At 37.9% G+C, this 15,784-nt stretch overlaps 1 protein-coding gene across 1 annotated transcript in view; it reads right to left on the reverse strand.

Annotated features, from left to right (window-relative positions):
- LOC135132638 (roundabout homolog 1-like) overlaps positions 1–15,784 on the reverse strand; it is a 272,773-nt gene that overhangs the window by 50,670 nt on the left and 206,319 nt on the right. The window contains exon 2 of the mRNA XM_064060784.1: positions 2,317–2,637. Within this exon, the coding sequence (XP_063916854.1) occupies positions 2,317–2,637 (321 nt within the window). The remainder of the gene's footprint in view (positions 1–2,316; positions 2,638–15,784) is intronic.

Raw genomic sequence — 15,784 nt, forward strand, 5'->3', positions numbered from 1 at the left:
GCTCGTTCTCACGGTCATAACCATAACTTATGTGAAGCAAGATATATCCGCTACCAGACAGAAACCGCTCCAAGAACCTCCACCAGTCCACCACCGTCACGTAGCAAAAGAACTCCTCCAGATGGCTCCTATCGTGAAATTATCAGTGATCCAATTAATAATGCGTGTGCAGCATATTTTACCCTCGTCTTCATTGAGCGATCAAATGTACAAAACCGCTAAATATGGAACTACAACGACGGATCCACAAACCACGCGACCGAGTTCTCTTTTTTTCGATTGTATTTAGGGCCTCCGTGCCGTGCTAAGAGAGCCTGCCCTTTAGGGCACTGTCAACTTTTTATCTCATCCACGCGCTCCATTCAGCGATGGGGAATTTCTCTACCATTAAGGTATGCGTTTTCTAACCGTGTTGCCTTATTACAGTTTTTGGCCCGGTAAAAAAGGTCAGGTCAGGTTAACAACAAATTTGAAGACCTTTTAGTCTTGTAACGAAGCAAATTTTCGCGGGCCGGAAACCGGGAGGCGTACCGAGAGTACATGAGAGAGGAAGCGCGCTCCCAAGTCCAGGAGAAGCCCGTCCTGAAAGAAGTTGCCATCCAGGAGGGAACGACCGTGCCGCACGTTTTATTCTTTTTATTTTGTAAAGTTTCTTTTGTAGTTATTTAAGATTATTTTAGCCATATAGCTGGTGGCAGGGAATAAACCCTATTATTGTTAATTTTCCTCGGTTTTATTTTATTTCTTGTTTCAGTGGGCGCTCCCCAGACCACCTGGATTTCCACGTCTCCGGCTTTAGAGCAACCCCGGTGTTCCTTCACCGGAGAGGGAGCTGGCACCCGAGCACCGTCGCTCCCAACCGAAGGCGCCACTCCCGATGGCGTGAAGGTGTCCGACCAGACGTGTTTCTCTTTCAGCGGCACTAGTCGGCTCAAGGCTTGGCACCGATGCACGCCGCCCCCACGCATTATTAGCGAAATTCCGGACCGTCACCGTCCGACCCCCGGAATTTCGTTGCAGTCCAACACTAACGAGTTTAAGCTAAATGGATATCGATTTTATAAAGCGTAATTATTCACCTCTTTTTGTAAAAATAGTAGCTAAAAATGGGCAATTGCTTTCTTAAAAACCTAGAACTTGATCTTACGGTAAACAAAAGGGTGATAGAACATTGAAATTTAACGGATTTGAGGTGGATAAAATGCTACTAATGATAAAGAATTCTAAACAACTATCCAACTCAAAATATACTAGCGCAGGAAAAATACCCGACTTTAAGAAATGTGACTTCCGTGGAACGAAATAAATTATGGACAATAATTGTTGTTTTTCTTCAGGTTTTGACTAATATTTAGAATTAAAGTAATACAACTACTGGAACGTATTTATACTTAGGAAACTAACACCCATTAAAGAACAGCAATATTTTATTTTACTTAATGGCGAAATCCAATGAAAGCACGTAGAAATATAACACTCGTTAAAACTTTCAATTTACGAGCATACAGGTAATGGTTTTTAGTTTCATTTGATGGAAAATGTAAAATTTGTGTATTTTTAGAACAAGTCGATAATTTAATTCCATCAAACCCAATCGTATTAGGCAGGTAAGCTTCCCGGCATATTTCATTTTGAATATTAAAAGACACGTATTACACCATACTAATGCTCCGTTGTATAAATGGAAAGATACTTGATTATAGATAAAAAAGATAAATAGAACACAATTACAACAAAGTTAGTTTGCTTGTGGATATATAATTACACAAAACTAGTATACAGCAATCATATAGTTGAAAAAACTTGTCCGCGAGGGTTTGACCCAAATGATTACCTGGAAATATAACAACAAACTAATGTTGTTTTTCGAACCGTTAATTGAAACTACGTTAAACACGTGCCAAATTCCCTCGTTTTTTATCAAGCGCACTCTAACTGGTCGCTCGAAAACAAACTTATCTTTGTACAGAGACATTTTTGGACACTTTCCCAACCCCGATTAAATCCTGCCACTACATCACACTCCTAACCGTCCCCTAATTGTCGCCAAATAAATTAAATTATCTCAAACCCAAACTTCCACATTTAACGTTACCAACTACTACAAGCGCCGACCCTCTCCCGACCCTATCACTATCATCTGTCAAACGCCACCCACCTGCAACCGTCAACGTCGCATTCTTGCTCCTGGCCGTCCCCAGGGCATCGCTGGCTTCGCACCAGTGCACACCCAACTCCTTCAAGAAAAGAAACTTCCCGGGGGCAGAAACACCCAATGTGACGTTGACGGTTCAACTCTACCTCCTACACCCTCACCTGCAACCGTCAACGTAGCGTTCCTGCTGCGAGCCTTCCCCAGCGCGTTGGTCGCCTCGCACCAGTACACCCCCGTGTCCGACTCCTTCCTACTCTGCACCATCCGCAAAAAGAACAGGTTTCCTGCTGGCAGCAGCATGCGGTGCGACCTGGCGTCCTGCGGGTGGGTGCGCACCGGAGCGCCGTCCTTGAACCACGTGATGGTGGGCTCCGGCTCCCCGGAGGCGTGGCAGTTGAGGGTGGCGGGCTCGTGGCGAGCCACGATCGTGTCGACGGGATGCTCGGTGATGCGGGGCGGTTTCTGGCTGACGTGGTGGTAGCCTGGAAGAAAAGGGTGATTAAGTTTGTTAGTTGGTAATGATGGGATTACTCTAAGTACGTCATAACGACGTTAAGCTTCTAAGATCAGCTAACTAATCGGCTGCTGGACCTGATAGCCGGTGATATTTCAGACGCGGGAGGGTCGGCCGCTGAAGGATTAGGGAGGACTCTATTTCCTCAGCTTACGGAATCTAATCTGGACGGCGACAATTCACGCGGATAAGCTTTCATTACAAAAAAAGGTGGCGGAGGTTTCGGTGGGATTGGAGGTGAAGTTTTAATGGACAGAGGAGATGGTATCGGGGGTGTGGAGGACGGGGGAATCGAGGTGGTGGCTAATCGATACGCCGGTAAATTCAGCGGTCTGTTATTACTATTATTTAAACTTATTTATTAGAACAAGGTTATGATAAAGTAATGCACAAATGTCTTAAAAAGCGCAACATTTCTTTTGAAAAATATGCAAAAACATATCAAGCCTTTCAATTTATTCTCCATCTTTTCTCTGTCAAAGAAAATCAGAACATCCTGTTAGATTGTGATAAGTTAAGGAAATATAGTGCTTGAGTCCATCGGACTTTTGTATTTTTTGTCTTGCATTGGTAATGGCGTGTTACTAGTATACTAGTATTATCTATGACAATCACGTCATCACAGAATTATTTAATCATCAAATTAAGAATGAGTCCCCCTATTCTCTTGAAAATAGAGACTGCGCCCGGCGATATTTAATAATGATAAAATAATAATTGAAATTTGCGTTCCCGTGGCGCAGGGATGGGGGGGTGCTATTGACGCCGGTTCATCCGTTCACCGAAAAAATCGAGGAATTTTTTAGAACACAACTTCTTGAACCCCTATATCTTTTTCCAATTGTTTTGTACAACTGGTTCTCAAGAAATTTAGCCATTTGCATGCATTCTAGAAACCCTGTATAAAGGTTACTTGAAAAACAATCATTTTTTGTATTTTTGGAAAGGAGCAGAATTCGTTGGACTGTACTTCAAGGGCCGCGGAAGAAACCTTTTTTTTTACATTTATGAAAGTTTGTGGCGTTTTTTCGTTTCGTTTATGAGGAAGAATTCGATTATGGTAATCCCATGTGACAGTAAAATTTGTTAAGTATATTAATTTTGAGGTGATTTTATGTATGGCGCAGCATTGCCATATGTTTCTAATCAAATAAAACGATAAAAATAGGTACAAAATGTTGCATATAATTTTAGTCTCAAATTCGCCATTTGATATTTTAAATATTCTATTGATGAAAGAAAACTGCATATCTTAAGAAAAAAAAGCTAAAGATTAAGGCATCCGCTCCGATCTGAATTGTGATGAATTTTTCATTTGTTATCAGAGCGGGGGCGGAGCTTAATTACAAAATCGATATTTCTCTACAAAACTTTACCATTTTAAACAACTTTTAAGCATTTTGTTATTAAAAGAAGAGCGCATGTTAAGAAAAAAAGGGAAAATAAAAGCCCCGCCCATCTGCCTTATCTCAATTATGATGTTTTTTAATCGTCTTGAACCGGGGGCGGAGCCTAATAGTAAAATTCTTATTTTTCTACAAAAAATTACCATCTGAAACATGTTCTTAAATAATCCTGTTGTTCAAAGAAAACTATAACTATTAAGTAAAAACGAAACCCAAAGATTAAGCCCCACCTACATCCACCCCGATCTCAATTGTGATGAATTTTTTATTCATTCTCAGACCGAGGGGCGGAGCATAATTGTAAAATCCATATTCCCCTACAAAAATTTACCGTTTTAGACATGTTTTAAGATTCTTGTTGCGAAAAGAAGACAACGTATATTAAGACAACACAATGCAAAATATAAGCCCCGCCCACCTACCCTATCTCAATTGTAATGATTATTTTTATTCGTCGTGAGTGGGGGGAAGGGCTTAATCCTAAGTAATCGTGTTGTTTAAAGAAAGCTATATGTGTTAAGTAAAAAAGAGAACCAAAGATTAACTCTACCTATATATCTCCCTACAAAAATTTACCTTTTTAAACATGTTTTAAGACTCTTGTTGCGAAAAGAAGACTGGGTATTTATATAAAAAGCAAAATATAGGCCCCGCCCACCCACCCTATCGCAATTGTGATGATTTTTTTATTTGTCGTGAACCAAGGGGGCGGAGCTTAACTGCAAAATACTTATTTCTTTGCAAGACATGTTTTTGTTATTGTGTTATTCAAACAATACTACGTATATTAAGAAAAAAAGCAAAAACCTGTTTTTAATTTCTCGTTGAGAAATACGGATTTTGCAGTTAAGCTCCGCCCCTTTGGCTCACGACAAATAAAAAAATCATCACAATTGAGACAGGGTGGGTGGGCGGGGCGACATTTTTCAATTTTTTCTTAATATCTGTAGACTTATTTCGACAACAAGAAACTTAAAACATGTCAAAAATGGTAAATTTTTGTAGTAATCAACTTAAATTCGCCACTTTTCTTCTACAACAATAAAAAATATAAACCCCGCCCACCCGCTATCTCGGTTGAGATGATTTTTTATTCGTCGTTAGCCGAGAAGGTGGGGCTTCATTGCCATTCCCATTTTTCTCCAAGAAATTACCATGTGAACATTGTTCTTAAATAATCATGTTCTTAAAAAAAACTATAATTTATTAAGTAAAAAGAAACCCAAAGATTAAGCTCCACCTATACCCGCCCCCCTCTTAATTGTGATGAATTTTTCATTCGTTGTCAGACCGAGGGGTGGAGCATTTTTAACATGTTTTAAGAGTCTTGTTGCGAAAAGAAGACTACGTATATTAAGACAAAAATGCAAAATATAAGCCCCGCCCACCCGCCCTGTCTCAGTTGTGATGATTTTTTTTATTCGTCGTGAACCAAGGGGGCGAAGCTTAACTGCAAAATACTTATTTCTTTACAAAACATTAAAAACATGTTTTTGAGTATTCTGTTATTCAAACAATACTACGTATATTAAGACAAAAAGAAAAAACATGTTCTCAATTTCTCGTTGAGAAATAAGGAATTTATAGTTAAGCTCCGCCTTCTTGACTCACGACGAATAAAAAAAATCATCACAATTGAGATAGGGTGGGTGGGTGGGGCTTATATTTTTCCCTTTTTTCTTAATATGTGTAGACTTATTTCAACAACAAGAAACTTGAAACATGTCTGCAATGGTAATTTTTTGTAGTAATCAACTTAAATCCGCCACTTTTCTTCTACAAAAATGAAAAATATAAGCCCCGCCCACCCGCCCTATCTCAATTGTGAAGATTTTTTATTCGGCGTTAGCCGGGGAGTGGGGCTTAATTGCAATTCTCATTTTTCTTCAAGAAAATTACGATGTGAAACATATTCTTAAGTAATCGTGTTGTTCAAAGAAAACTATGTGTTAAGGAAAAAGCATTCGTTGTCAGACCCGAGGGCGAGGCCTAAATGAAAAATGCTTATTTCTCTACAAGAAATTATCATCTGCAACATGTTCTAAAATAATCGTATTGTTCAAAGAAATAGAAATAGAAAAGAAAGCCAAACATGGAGCCCCACCTACGCCCGCCCCGATCTCAATTGTGATGAATTTTTCATTCGTTGTCAGACCTGGAGGTGGAGCATAAATGAAAAAATTCATATTTTCCTACAAAAATTTATCATTATAAACATATTTTACGTCTCTTGTGAAAAGAAGACTACGCATTAAAGAGAAAAAAAAAAACGCAAAATATAAGCCCCGCCCACCCGCCCTAGCTCAATTGTGGTGACTTTTTATTCGTCGTGAGCCGAGAAGGTGGGGCTTCATTGCCATTCTCATTTTTCTCCAAGAAATTACTATGTGAACCTTGTTCTTAAATAATCATGATGTTAAAAAAACTATAATTTATTAAGTAAAAAAGAAACCCAAAGATTAAGCCCCACCTATACACGCCCCCCTCTTAATTGTGATGAATTTTTCATTCGTTGTCAGACCGAGGGGCGGAGCATTTTTGACTTGTTTTAAGAGTCTTCTTGCGAAAAGAAGACTACGTATATTAAGACAAAAAATGCAAAATATAAGCCCCGCCCACCCGCCCTGTCTCAGTTGTGATAATTTTTTTTATTCGTCATGAACCAAGGTGGCGAAGCTTAACTGCAAAATACTTATTTCTTTACAAAACATTAAAAACATGTTTTGAGTATTGTGTTATTCAAACAATACTACGTATATTAAGAGAAAAAGCAAAAACATGTTCTCAATTTCTCTTTGAGAAATAAGGATTTTGCAGTTAAGCTCCGCCCTCTTGACTCACGACGAATAAAAAAAATCATCACAATTGAGGTAGGGTGGGTGGGTGGGGCTTATATTTTTCCCTTTCTTCTTAATATGTGTAGACTTATTTCAACAACAAGAAACTTGAAACATGTCTGCAATGGTAAATTTTTGTAGTAATCAACTTAAATCCGTCACTTTTCTTCTACAAAAATGAAAAATATAAGCCCCGCCCACCCGCCCTATCTCAATTGTGAAGATTTTTTATTCGGCGTTAGCCGGGGAGTGGGGCTTAATTGCAATTCTCATTTTTCTTCAAGAAAATTACGATGTGAAACATATTCTTAAGTAATCGTGTTGTTCAAAGAAAACTATGTGTTAAGGAAAAAGCATTCGTTGTCAGACCCGAGGGCGAGGCCTAAATGAAAAATGCTTATTTCTCTACAAGAAATTATCATCTGCAACATGTTCTAAAATAATCGTATTGTTCAAAGAAATAGAAACAGAAAAGAAAGCCAAAGATGAAGCCCCACCTACGCCCGCCCCGATCTCAATTGTGATGAATTTTTCATTCGTTGTTAGACCTGGAGGTGGAGCATAAATGAAAAAATTCATATTTCCCTACAAAAGTTTACCATTATAAACATATTTTACGTCTCTTGTGAAAAGAAGATTACGTATGAAAGAGAAAAAAAACGCAAAATATAAGCCCCGCCCACCTGCCCTAGCTCAATTGTGGTGACTTTTTATTCGTCGTGAGCCGAGAAGGTGGAGTTTCATTGCCATTCTCATTTTTCTCCAAGAAATTACTATGTGAACCTTGTTCTTAAATAATCATGTTGTTAAAAAAAACTATAATTTATTAAGTAAAAAAGAAACCCAAAGATTAAGGCCCACCTATACCCGCCTCCCTCTTAATTGTGATGAATTTTTCATTCGTTGTCAGACCGAGGGGCGGAGCATTTTTGACATGTTTTAAGAGTCTTGTTGCGAAAAGAAGACTACGTATATTAAGACAAAAAATGCAAAATATACGCCCCGCCCACCCGCCAAGTCTCAGTTGTGATGATTTTTTTAATCGTCATGAACCAAGGGGGCGAAGCTTAACTGCAAAATACTTATTTCTTTACAAAACATTAAAAACATGTTTTTGAGTATTGTGTTATTCAAACAATACTACGCATATTAAGAAAAAAAGCAAAAACATGTTTTCAATTACTCGTTGAGAAATAAGGATTTTGCAGTTAAGCTCCGCTCTCTTGGCTCACGACGAATAAAAAAAAATCATCACAATTGAGATAGGGTGGGTGGGTGGGGCTTATATTTTTTCCTTTTTTCTTAATATGTGTGGACTTATTTCGACAACAAGAAACTTGAAACATGTTTAAAATGGTAAATTTTTGTAGTAATCAACTTAAATCAGCCACTTTTCTTCTACAACAATGAAAAATATAAGCCCCGCCCACTCGCCCTATCTCAATTGTGGTGATTTTTTTATTCGTCGTGAGCCGAGGAGGTAGGACTTCATTGCAATCCTCATTTTTCTCCAAGAAATTACCATGTAAAACTTGTTCTTAAATAATCATGTTGTTCAAAAATGTGTCAAATAAAAAACCCAAAGTTTAAGCCCCACCTATACCCACCCCGGTCTCAATTATGATAAATTTTTCATTCGTTGTCAGACCCGGGGGCGGAGCATTCATATTCCCTACAAAAATTTACCATTTTGAGCAAAAAAAGGACAAAATTATTGCGTTCATTTCCGCTGCATGTTAATGACTTAGTTTTACCTGCTTAAGATGAGTCAAGACTAACATTTTATGGTCTGATAATATTTTAATAATAATAATAATAATAATAATAATCTCACAGATTTTTTATTCTTTTAGTCAATGCATACTTGGTCTTAGTACCCGTAATGATAGTAGTCTTGCCTGGATGCCGGTCATTTCCGGTCAATAGAAGATTTAGTTACCTGATCTCATGATTATATTTTTTAGTAATTACCCAGAACGTCGTCAGTACCTCTCCAACCCATGAAAAAGTTTGGAAAACGGGATGGATGGGAGCCAAACTAAAAAAATCAATTTGGGGATTTTTGAGAAAAATCTAAGCTTCTGGTTGGGGATATTGCAGTGATTTAGCAAGCTGTTCAGTTAATAAAATTCCATGGTAAAGTTTCTTAACATAACCCCGAGGGTGTTTCACGAGTAATAATATGCCGAATATGCAACCCAAAATACACCTGTATTAATTGTCCGTTTGACAGTTTCTTACATGTTTCATTAGAAAGTTCGTTGCATGCCCGGAAAATAAGTGAAGGGAGTTGTTTATTGCAAGACAAAAGCTTCAAAAGCTCGCGCTTCGCCCCATATATTGAAAAGAAATACAGTTTACATAAACACTCCCCGACTTGTTTATTGCGAAACTTTGCAGCAAACTAACGCTCGAATCATAGCATTTTTCACATGATTTATAAGAGAATCCGCTCGTATCTCTGCGATTTCTGAGTGCATGGACGATTTACAGCGCTTCTGGCGAAAAGACGCTCCCAAGTTCCTCGAACTATTCGATAGGCAACATTAGCTATTCGCAATACATACGCCAATTGAACCGAACCGGAAAATTCCGGGAATGTTTTAATCAAATATCTGTTCACTCCCCTAGCGCGAATCCGACCAGGTATTCCTCCTCCGGCCCGGAATTTTTGGCCCGCTAAAAAAATAACAATTTTATAGGTAGCGAAGCCGCAGCAGGAATTTCAATATTTCGGATTTTTGGCGATTGGTTTTGCGCGCATCGGTGCAACTTCGTCGAACGGAAGGTTTTAATTAAAATAATAACGAACGAAATCGATAGTATGGGTTGATTAAAAATCGCAAATGATGGACTTCATTCCGGACTTAATTATTCCCCACTGGGCGTGAATACCTGTGCGTTTTTAACCCTGCGAGTACAAATTGGGAACGTGTCGGGGGAATTCTAGTCTAGACTCGTTGCCAGTTGGCATTCCTGATCACAATACGCCGAATAATAAAGCATTGTCTCTATTGTACGTTTTAATTAAACTAATATAGAGCTTCGCTCGGCGAAATCGGTGCCCTTTGCACTGGGACATGCGATATGCTAATCACCTAATCGGCCCACATTGAGGGAATGGAACGCCGGAAAGCCTGAAAAATTCGAAGACCTAGAACTGCTCTGGAGGGAGACATTTAAATTAATAACTTGCTGGGTAGACAGATAACTGACATTTGACTTGACAGCATTTCCTACACTTACGATTTATTGTTATTTCACCTTTTACTTTGTTTGCGTGATAAAAATCACTTCTTTTCAGAACTAGTCTGTAACCTAGAACCCAAAATCCATAAACAATACTTTCTATTATTACAAAAAGAAAGTAATTTATTCAGAGAAGCACCCGCCTTGTTAATAGGTTAAAAGGATTCCACCTTCCGTTAACTCAACTCCTTCAGGCCCTTCCGCCGGACACGTGCTCCAGCATTTATATTTCTCCTGGCAAAAACATCAAAGCAATTCCAAATTTAGTTTTTATCCTTTCCGGATTTCTCTCGGCAAAGTAGCTTTTTGCCGTCCCACTTAGAGCCCCCATCAGCGTCCCTTCCGTGAAAAATGTGTTTCTCTTTTTCTACACCACCCCATCAACAAATTGATAAAACAATACTTTCGAGGCGCAATAAAATAAGTTTCTTTCCGGGCGAGAAACACCATTCGATCGGTTTTTATTAGTTCCTAATACAAGAAAAATGTCGTTATGAGATGATACATTTCTCGGTCGGCGAACGAAAAGCGCCAGGGCGTTCTCTCTCGGATCTAGTGTTTATTTCTCAATCACCTCGGCCAATATCTGGGAGACATTTGTCATAACTCGTGGACATTCCAATAATCGGTTCGCTGTGCCCTTCGTTATTTGTGATTTACTGGCTGAAAATATTTCTTTCTTCGGCCTTTCAGAACAGTGTGTTGGTAAGTTGATATGGTGCTTAATCGAAACTTAATTCGACTTGGCTAGATTTATGGAAGGGGTTAGGATAGAAAAATATACACGACAAGAGCTTAATTAAGATAAATTATTTATTGAAAATGGAAGAAAAGTTGAAGTTTGCAACTTTACGAGTCTATAAAAGCATTTAAAAAACTTACTGCTTTGTCGCAAGTTTTACAAAAAAACACCACCATCTAGAACCAACTCTGAGTAAGATAGTTTTTTTTAATTATTCGTAATATCACTGCTCTGTCGCCAAGTTCGTAGACGAATGATGAATAAATTTGGTAATCGAAGAATGAAATACCTACAAATCCATTCTAGGTTTTCGACCACTTCCAACCCCTCGTTAAGTACATTTCCAGAACTATCACTATTTACAACATCCGGCTTAGAGGCCGTTAAGTAAAGAACTCCAAAAGCAAGAAAATGGAGGAAACCAAGATAAACATAGAAAAGGAAACAAAAGAAAAAGGAGATGAAAAAATACCTACTCATAGGAGGAGATTTTAACTTTAACGCAAGATTGGGCGACAAGGGGACAAGAATAATAGTTAAAGAAAAGAGAGAGAAAAGAGGATCAAAAGATAAAGCAAATAAAAAAGAAGGGAAAATATTGTGGCAGATAATAATAGAAGAAATGGGATGGGAAATTTTGAATGGAAACAAGGAAGGAGATGAAGAAGGAGAATGGACGTACGTTGGGGCTAGTGGAGAATCAATTATAGACTATGGGATTGTCAACAGAAGTAGACTAGAAAAAAAGAAATTCGAAGTGAAAGAAGATATAGAAGCTATGATAGCAGAACTGAGCAACCTAATTGTAGAAGCTACGAAAAAAAGGAAGATATACATATGGCAAGGGAGGAATAATGGATGGAACGGAGAATGTAATGACTTGAAGATAAAAGCAAGGGAAAAATTAAGAAAATGGAAGAATAACAAGGGCAGGAAAGAAGAGTACCTAAAAGCAAGAGAGAATTATAGGAGAAAATGGGAAGAAAGGAAAAGAGAAAAACGAGAAAAAGAAGAGAAGACAATAAAGTCTCTGAAAACAGAAGAAGATGTATGGATAAACAAGGAACGGAGAAGGAAAACTGAAGTCAGTAGGAAAATCAAAATACATGAATGGAAAACATACTTTATGGAATTGTTGGGAGGTTGTGAGGAAAAATGCTGCAAAATAAATAAAGGATTCACAACGGCAGAAGAAATGTGGCGAAGATGAAATAGACAGATTGAAAGACTGAAAAGAGGAAAGGGACCAGGAGGAGATGGAATTCAGAAAGGAGCGTGGATGTTCGGGACACAAGGAGTGAAAGAAAGGATATGGGAAGTGGTAGATGGAGTTTGGAAAAAAAAGGGTTTCTTCGGCAGTGGAGAGAAGGTATGATAATCCCATTATTTAAAAAGGGGCAAAAAGGTGATGTGAAAAACTACCGAGGGATAGGGATATCTCGAGAATTGCTAACCATTCACAGTTTGTGTTTCCGGGACGAAGGGCGCTAGATGTTGTGGTATAATACTGGAATAATCTGATTGGCCGAAGGCGCATACGTCATTAAAAGGCGCTCATTTGTTGCTTTGTGACAGTTTGGCTATTAATATGAAACTTCTGCTAAAAACCTTTCTTTTACATTAATGAAAGTTTCCGGCGTTTTTCCGTTTCGTTTATAAAGAAGAATTCGATTATGGTAATCCCATGTGACAGTAAACGATAAAAATAGGTACAAAATGTTGATATTTTAAATATTCTATTGATGAAAGAAAACCTGCATATCTTAAGACAAAAAAGTACAGACTAAGCCATGAATTTTTCATTTCTTATCAGAGCGGGGGCGGAGCTTAATTGCAAAATCGATATTTCTCTACAAAAATTTACCATTTTAAACACTTTTTTTTGTTATGAAAAGAAGAACGTATATTAAGAAAAAAAAAAAGGAAAAAGGGAAAATATAAGCCCCGCCCAAATGCCCTATCTGAATTGTGATGGTATTTTTAATCGTCGTGAGCCGGGGGCGGAGCTTAATTGTAAAATTCTTATTTTTCTACAAGAAACTACCATCTGCAAAATAATCCTGTTGTTAAAAAAACTATAATTATTAAGTAAAAAAGAAACCCAAAGATTAAGCCCAACCTATACCCGCCCAGATCTCAATTGTGATGAATTTTTATTCGTTGTCAGACCGAAAGGCGGAGCATAATTGTTAAATCCATATTCCCCCAGAAAAATTTACCATTTTGGACATTTTTTAAGATTCTTGTTGCCTTGCCAAAAGAACCCTACGTATATTAAGACAAAAAATGCAAAATATAAGCCCCGCCCACCCGCCTTGTCTCAGTTGTGATAATTTTTTTTATTCGTCGTGAACCAAAGGGGCGGAAATTAACTGCAAAATACTTATTTCTTTACAAGACATTAAAAACATGTTTTTGAGTATTGTGTTATTTAAACAATACTACGTATATTAAGAAAAAAAGCAAACATGTTTTTAATTTCTTGCTGAGAAATAAGGATTTTGCAGCTAAGCTCGGGCCCCTTGGCTCACGACAAATAAAAAAATCATCACAATTGCGACAATTGTATCTGTAGACTTATTTCGACAAGAAACTTAAAACATGTCCAAAGTGGTAAATTTTTGTAGTAATCAACTTAAATCCGCCGCTTTTCTTCTACAACAATGAAAAATATAAGCCCCGCCCACCCGCCCTATCTCAGTTGTGATGATTTTTTATTTGGCGTTAGGCGGGGAGTGGGGCTTAATTGCAATTCTTATTTTTCTTCCAGAAAATTAGGAAGTGAAATTAAGTAATCGTGTGGATGGAACGGAGAATGTAATGACTTGAAGAGATACTGAAAGAATAACAGGGGAAGGAAAGAAGAGTAAGAGAGAATTATAGGAGGAAATGGGAAGAAAGAAAAAGAGAAAAACGAGAAGAAGAAGAGAAGACAATAAAGTCCCTGAAAACAGAAGAAGAAGTGATGTGAAGAACTACCGCGGGATCACCTTACTCAATACGGCGTACAAGATATACGCAATGATACTAGATGAGAGGTTACGAAAAGAGATGGAAGCAAGGGGTATGTTACCAGAGGGACAGGCAGGGTTTAGAAGTGGGAAGAAAAATAAGGAAAGAGGGTGGACGAATGTACGCATTGTTCATAGATTTCAAAGCAGCGTTTGATAGCGTGAATTAAGAGAAAATGTGGGAGTATTTGAGGAGAAAGGGAGTAGATGCGTACCTGGTAACTAAAATGGAAGAAATATATCTATGAAGAAACAGTAAATATGGTGAGAATGAATGGAATAGAGGGCGAGTTTTTATACAAATAGAGGAGTGAGACAGGGATGCCCACTCATCCCCGCATTGTTTGCAGCTTATCTAGGAGATATAGATGAAATGTTCAGAAAAGCACAGACAGGAGGGGTGGTAGTGGACAAAGAGAAAGTGTGGTCGTTGGCGTATGCAGATGATTTGGTGATTGTGTCAAAGAAAAAAGAAGAAATGAAAACAATGATTAAAAGTTTCGAGAAATATAAAAAAAAAAGGAATTGGAAGTGAATGTGGAAAAAACAAAAATGGTGGTGTTTGAGAAGAAAGTAAAAAAGTAGAAGGAAGAGTGGGCATAGAGAGGGAATAACATTGAACAGGTGAAAGAATTCCAGTACATTAAAGAGCAACAACTCAGATAGAGCGCATATTCAAGAAATGGTCCGAAAAGCGAACAAAGTGATAGGAATAGTATGGGGAATAGGATAGAGAAAATTTGGACATGATTATAAGAGAAGAATGATGATGTTTGATAGTTTGATCAAAAGTGTATTTATATACGGAGCTAAGATTTGGGAATGGAGGGAATATGAAGAAGTAGAGAGAATGCAAGAAAAATACTTGAAATGAACATTGGGATTGGAAAAGTATACGCCGGGGTATATAGTGAGAGAAGAAACAAAAAGGGAGAAAATGAGAGTGGAAGCGGGTAAAAGGACGGTTGGATTTGAAGAGAAGTTTAGTGAGAGAGATGGTTGCAAAATATTGCAAGAATGTTGGAAAGAAATAAGAAATGAAGGGGGAAACATGTTTGGAACGAAAGAAACAAGTATTATGAAGGAAAGAGATATGCATGTGAGGAAATAGAGAGAATGAGAGAAATGAGAAGGAGTATGTAAGAAGAACTGACTGTAAGGGATAAAGATATAGATAAGCAAGAACGCAGATCGGAGTTTAGATATATTGCAGAGTACAGAAAAATAGTAAAGGATGAAGTACAAAGCACAGAGAGAGTATAAAGGAGAAAAGAAGGTGTAGGAAAGAAGTGCTAAACGAGGATGGAAGAGGACTGGACTGGATGAAAGAAGTATGCAAGACAAGGGAACTAAGGCAAAGGGTGGGCAAGCAGAAAGAATAGAACATTTATTATATAAAACTGGAATATTTATGTAGATTAAGATAATTTGTACCCCTACTGGGAATATTATTAAGCCTGTAAGGCAAATAATAAATTAACACTACTACTACTAGTAAAGAATTCCAGTAACACGTCTAATTGCGGGTGCCCATAAATGAAGTCTTGGAAAAACTCGTCCGCATTCCTAGAAAAGGTCGGTACTTGTTTACTTGCATACTGCTACTAACCAACTGTATTAAAATTAAAATTTCCCGAGCCTTAGTTATGACCCAATTCACCAGTTTATCATAGCTTGAAAACACTACATTATCGCCTCGTTGTGCTCTTCATTATTAATGATTTACCGGTCCGATTTTTTCCACTTTCTGAATATTCAGTCGACGCGATGCAATCGAAACCTAATTCAACTGGTTAGATTTATGTAAGGAATAAGTCTTTGGTGTTATAGTGGTCGTGCTTGTTCATTTGTTATTCATTTCGGCGAGTGC

The sequence above is a fragment of the Zophobas morio genome, unplaced genomic scaffold (assembly GCF_036711695.1).
Source record: "Zophobas morio isolate AGI-343-1 ecotype UQ-CSIRO unplaced genomic scaffold, CSIRO_AGI_Zmor_V1 ptg000021l, whole genome shotgun sequence".
In the NCBI taxonomy this organism is placed as follows: domain Eukaryota; kingdom Metazoa; phylum Arthropoda; class Insecta; order Coleoptera; family Tenebrionidae; genus Zophobas; species Zophobas morio.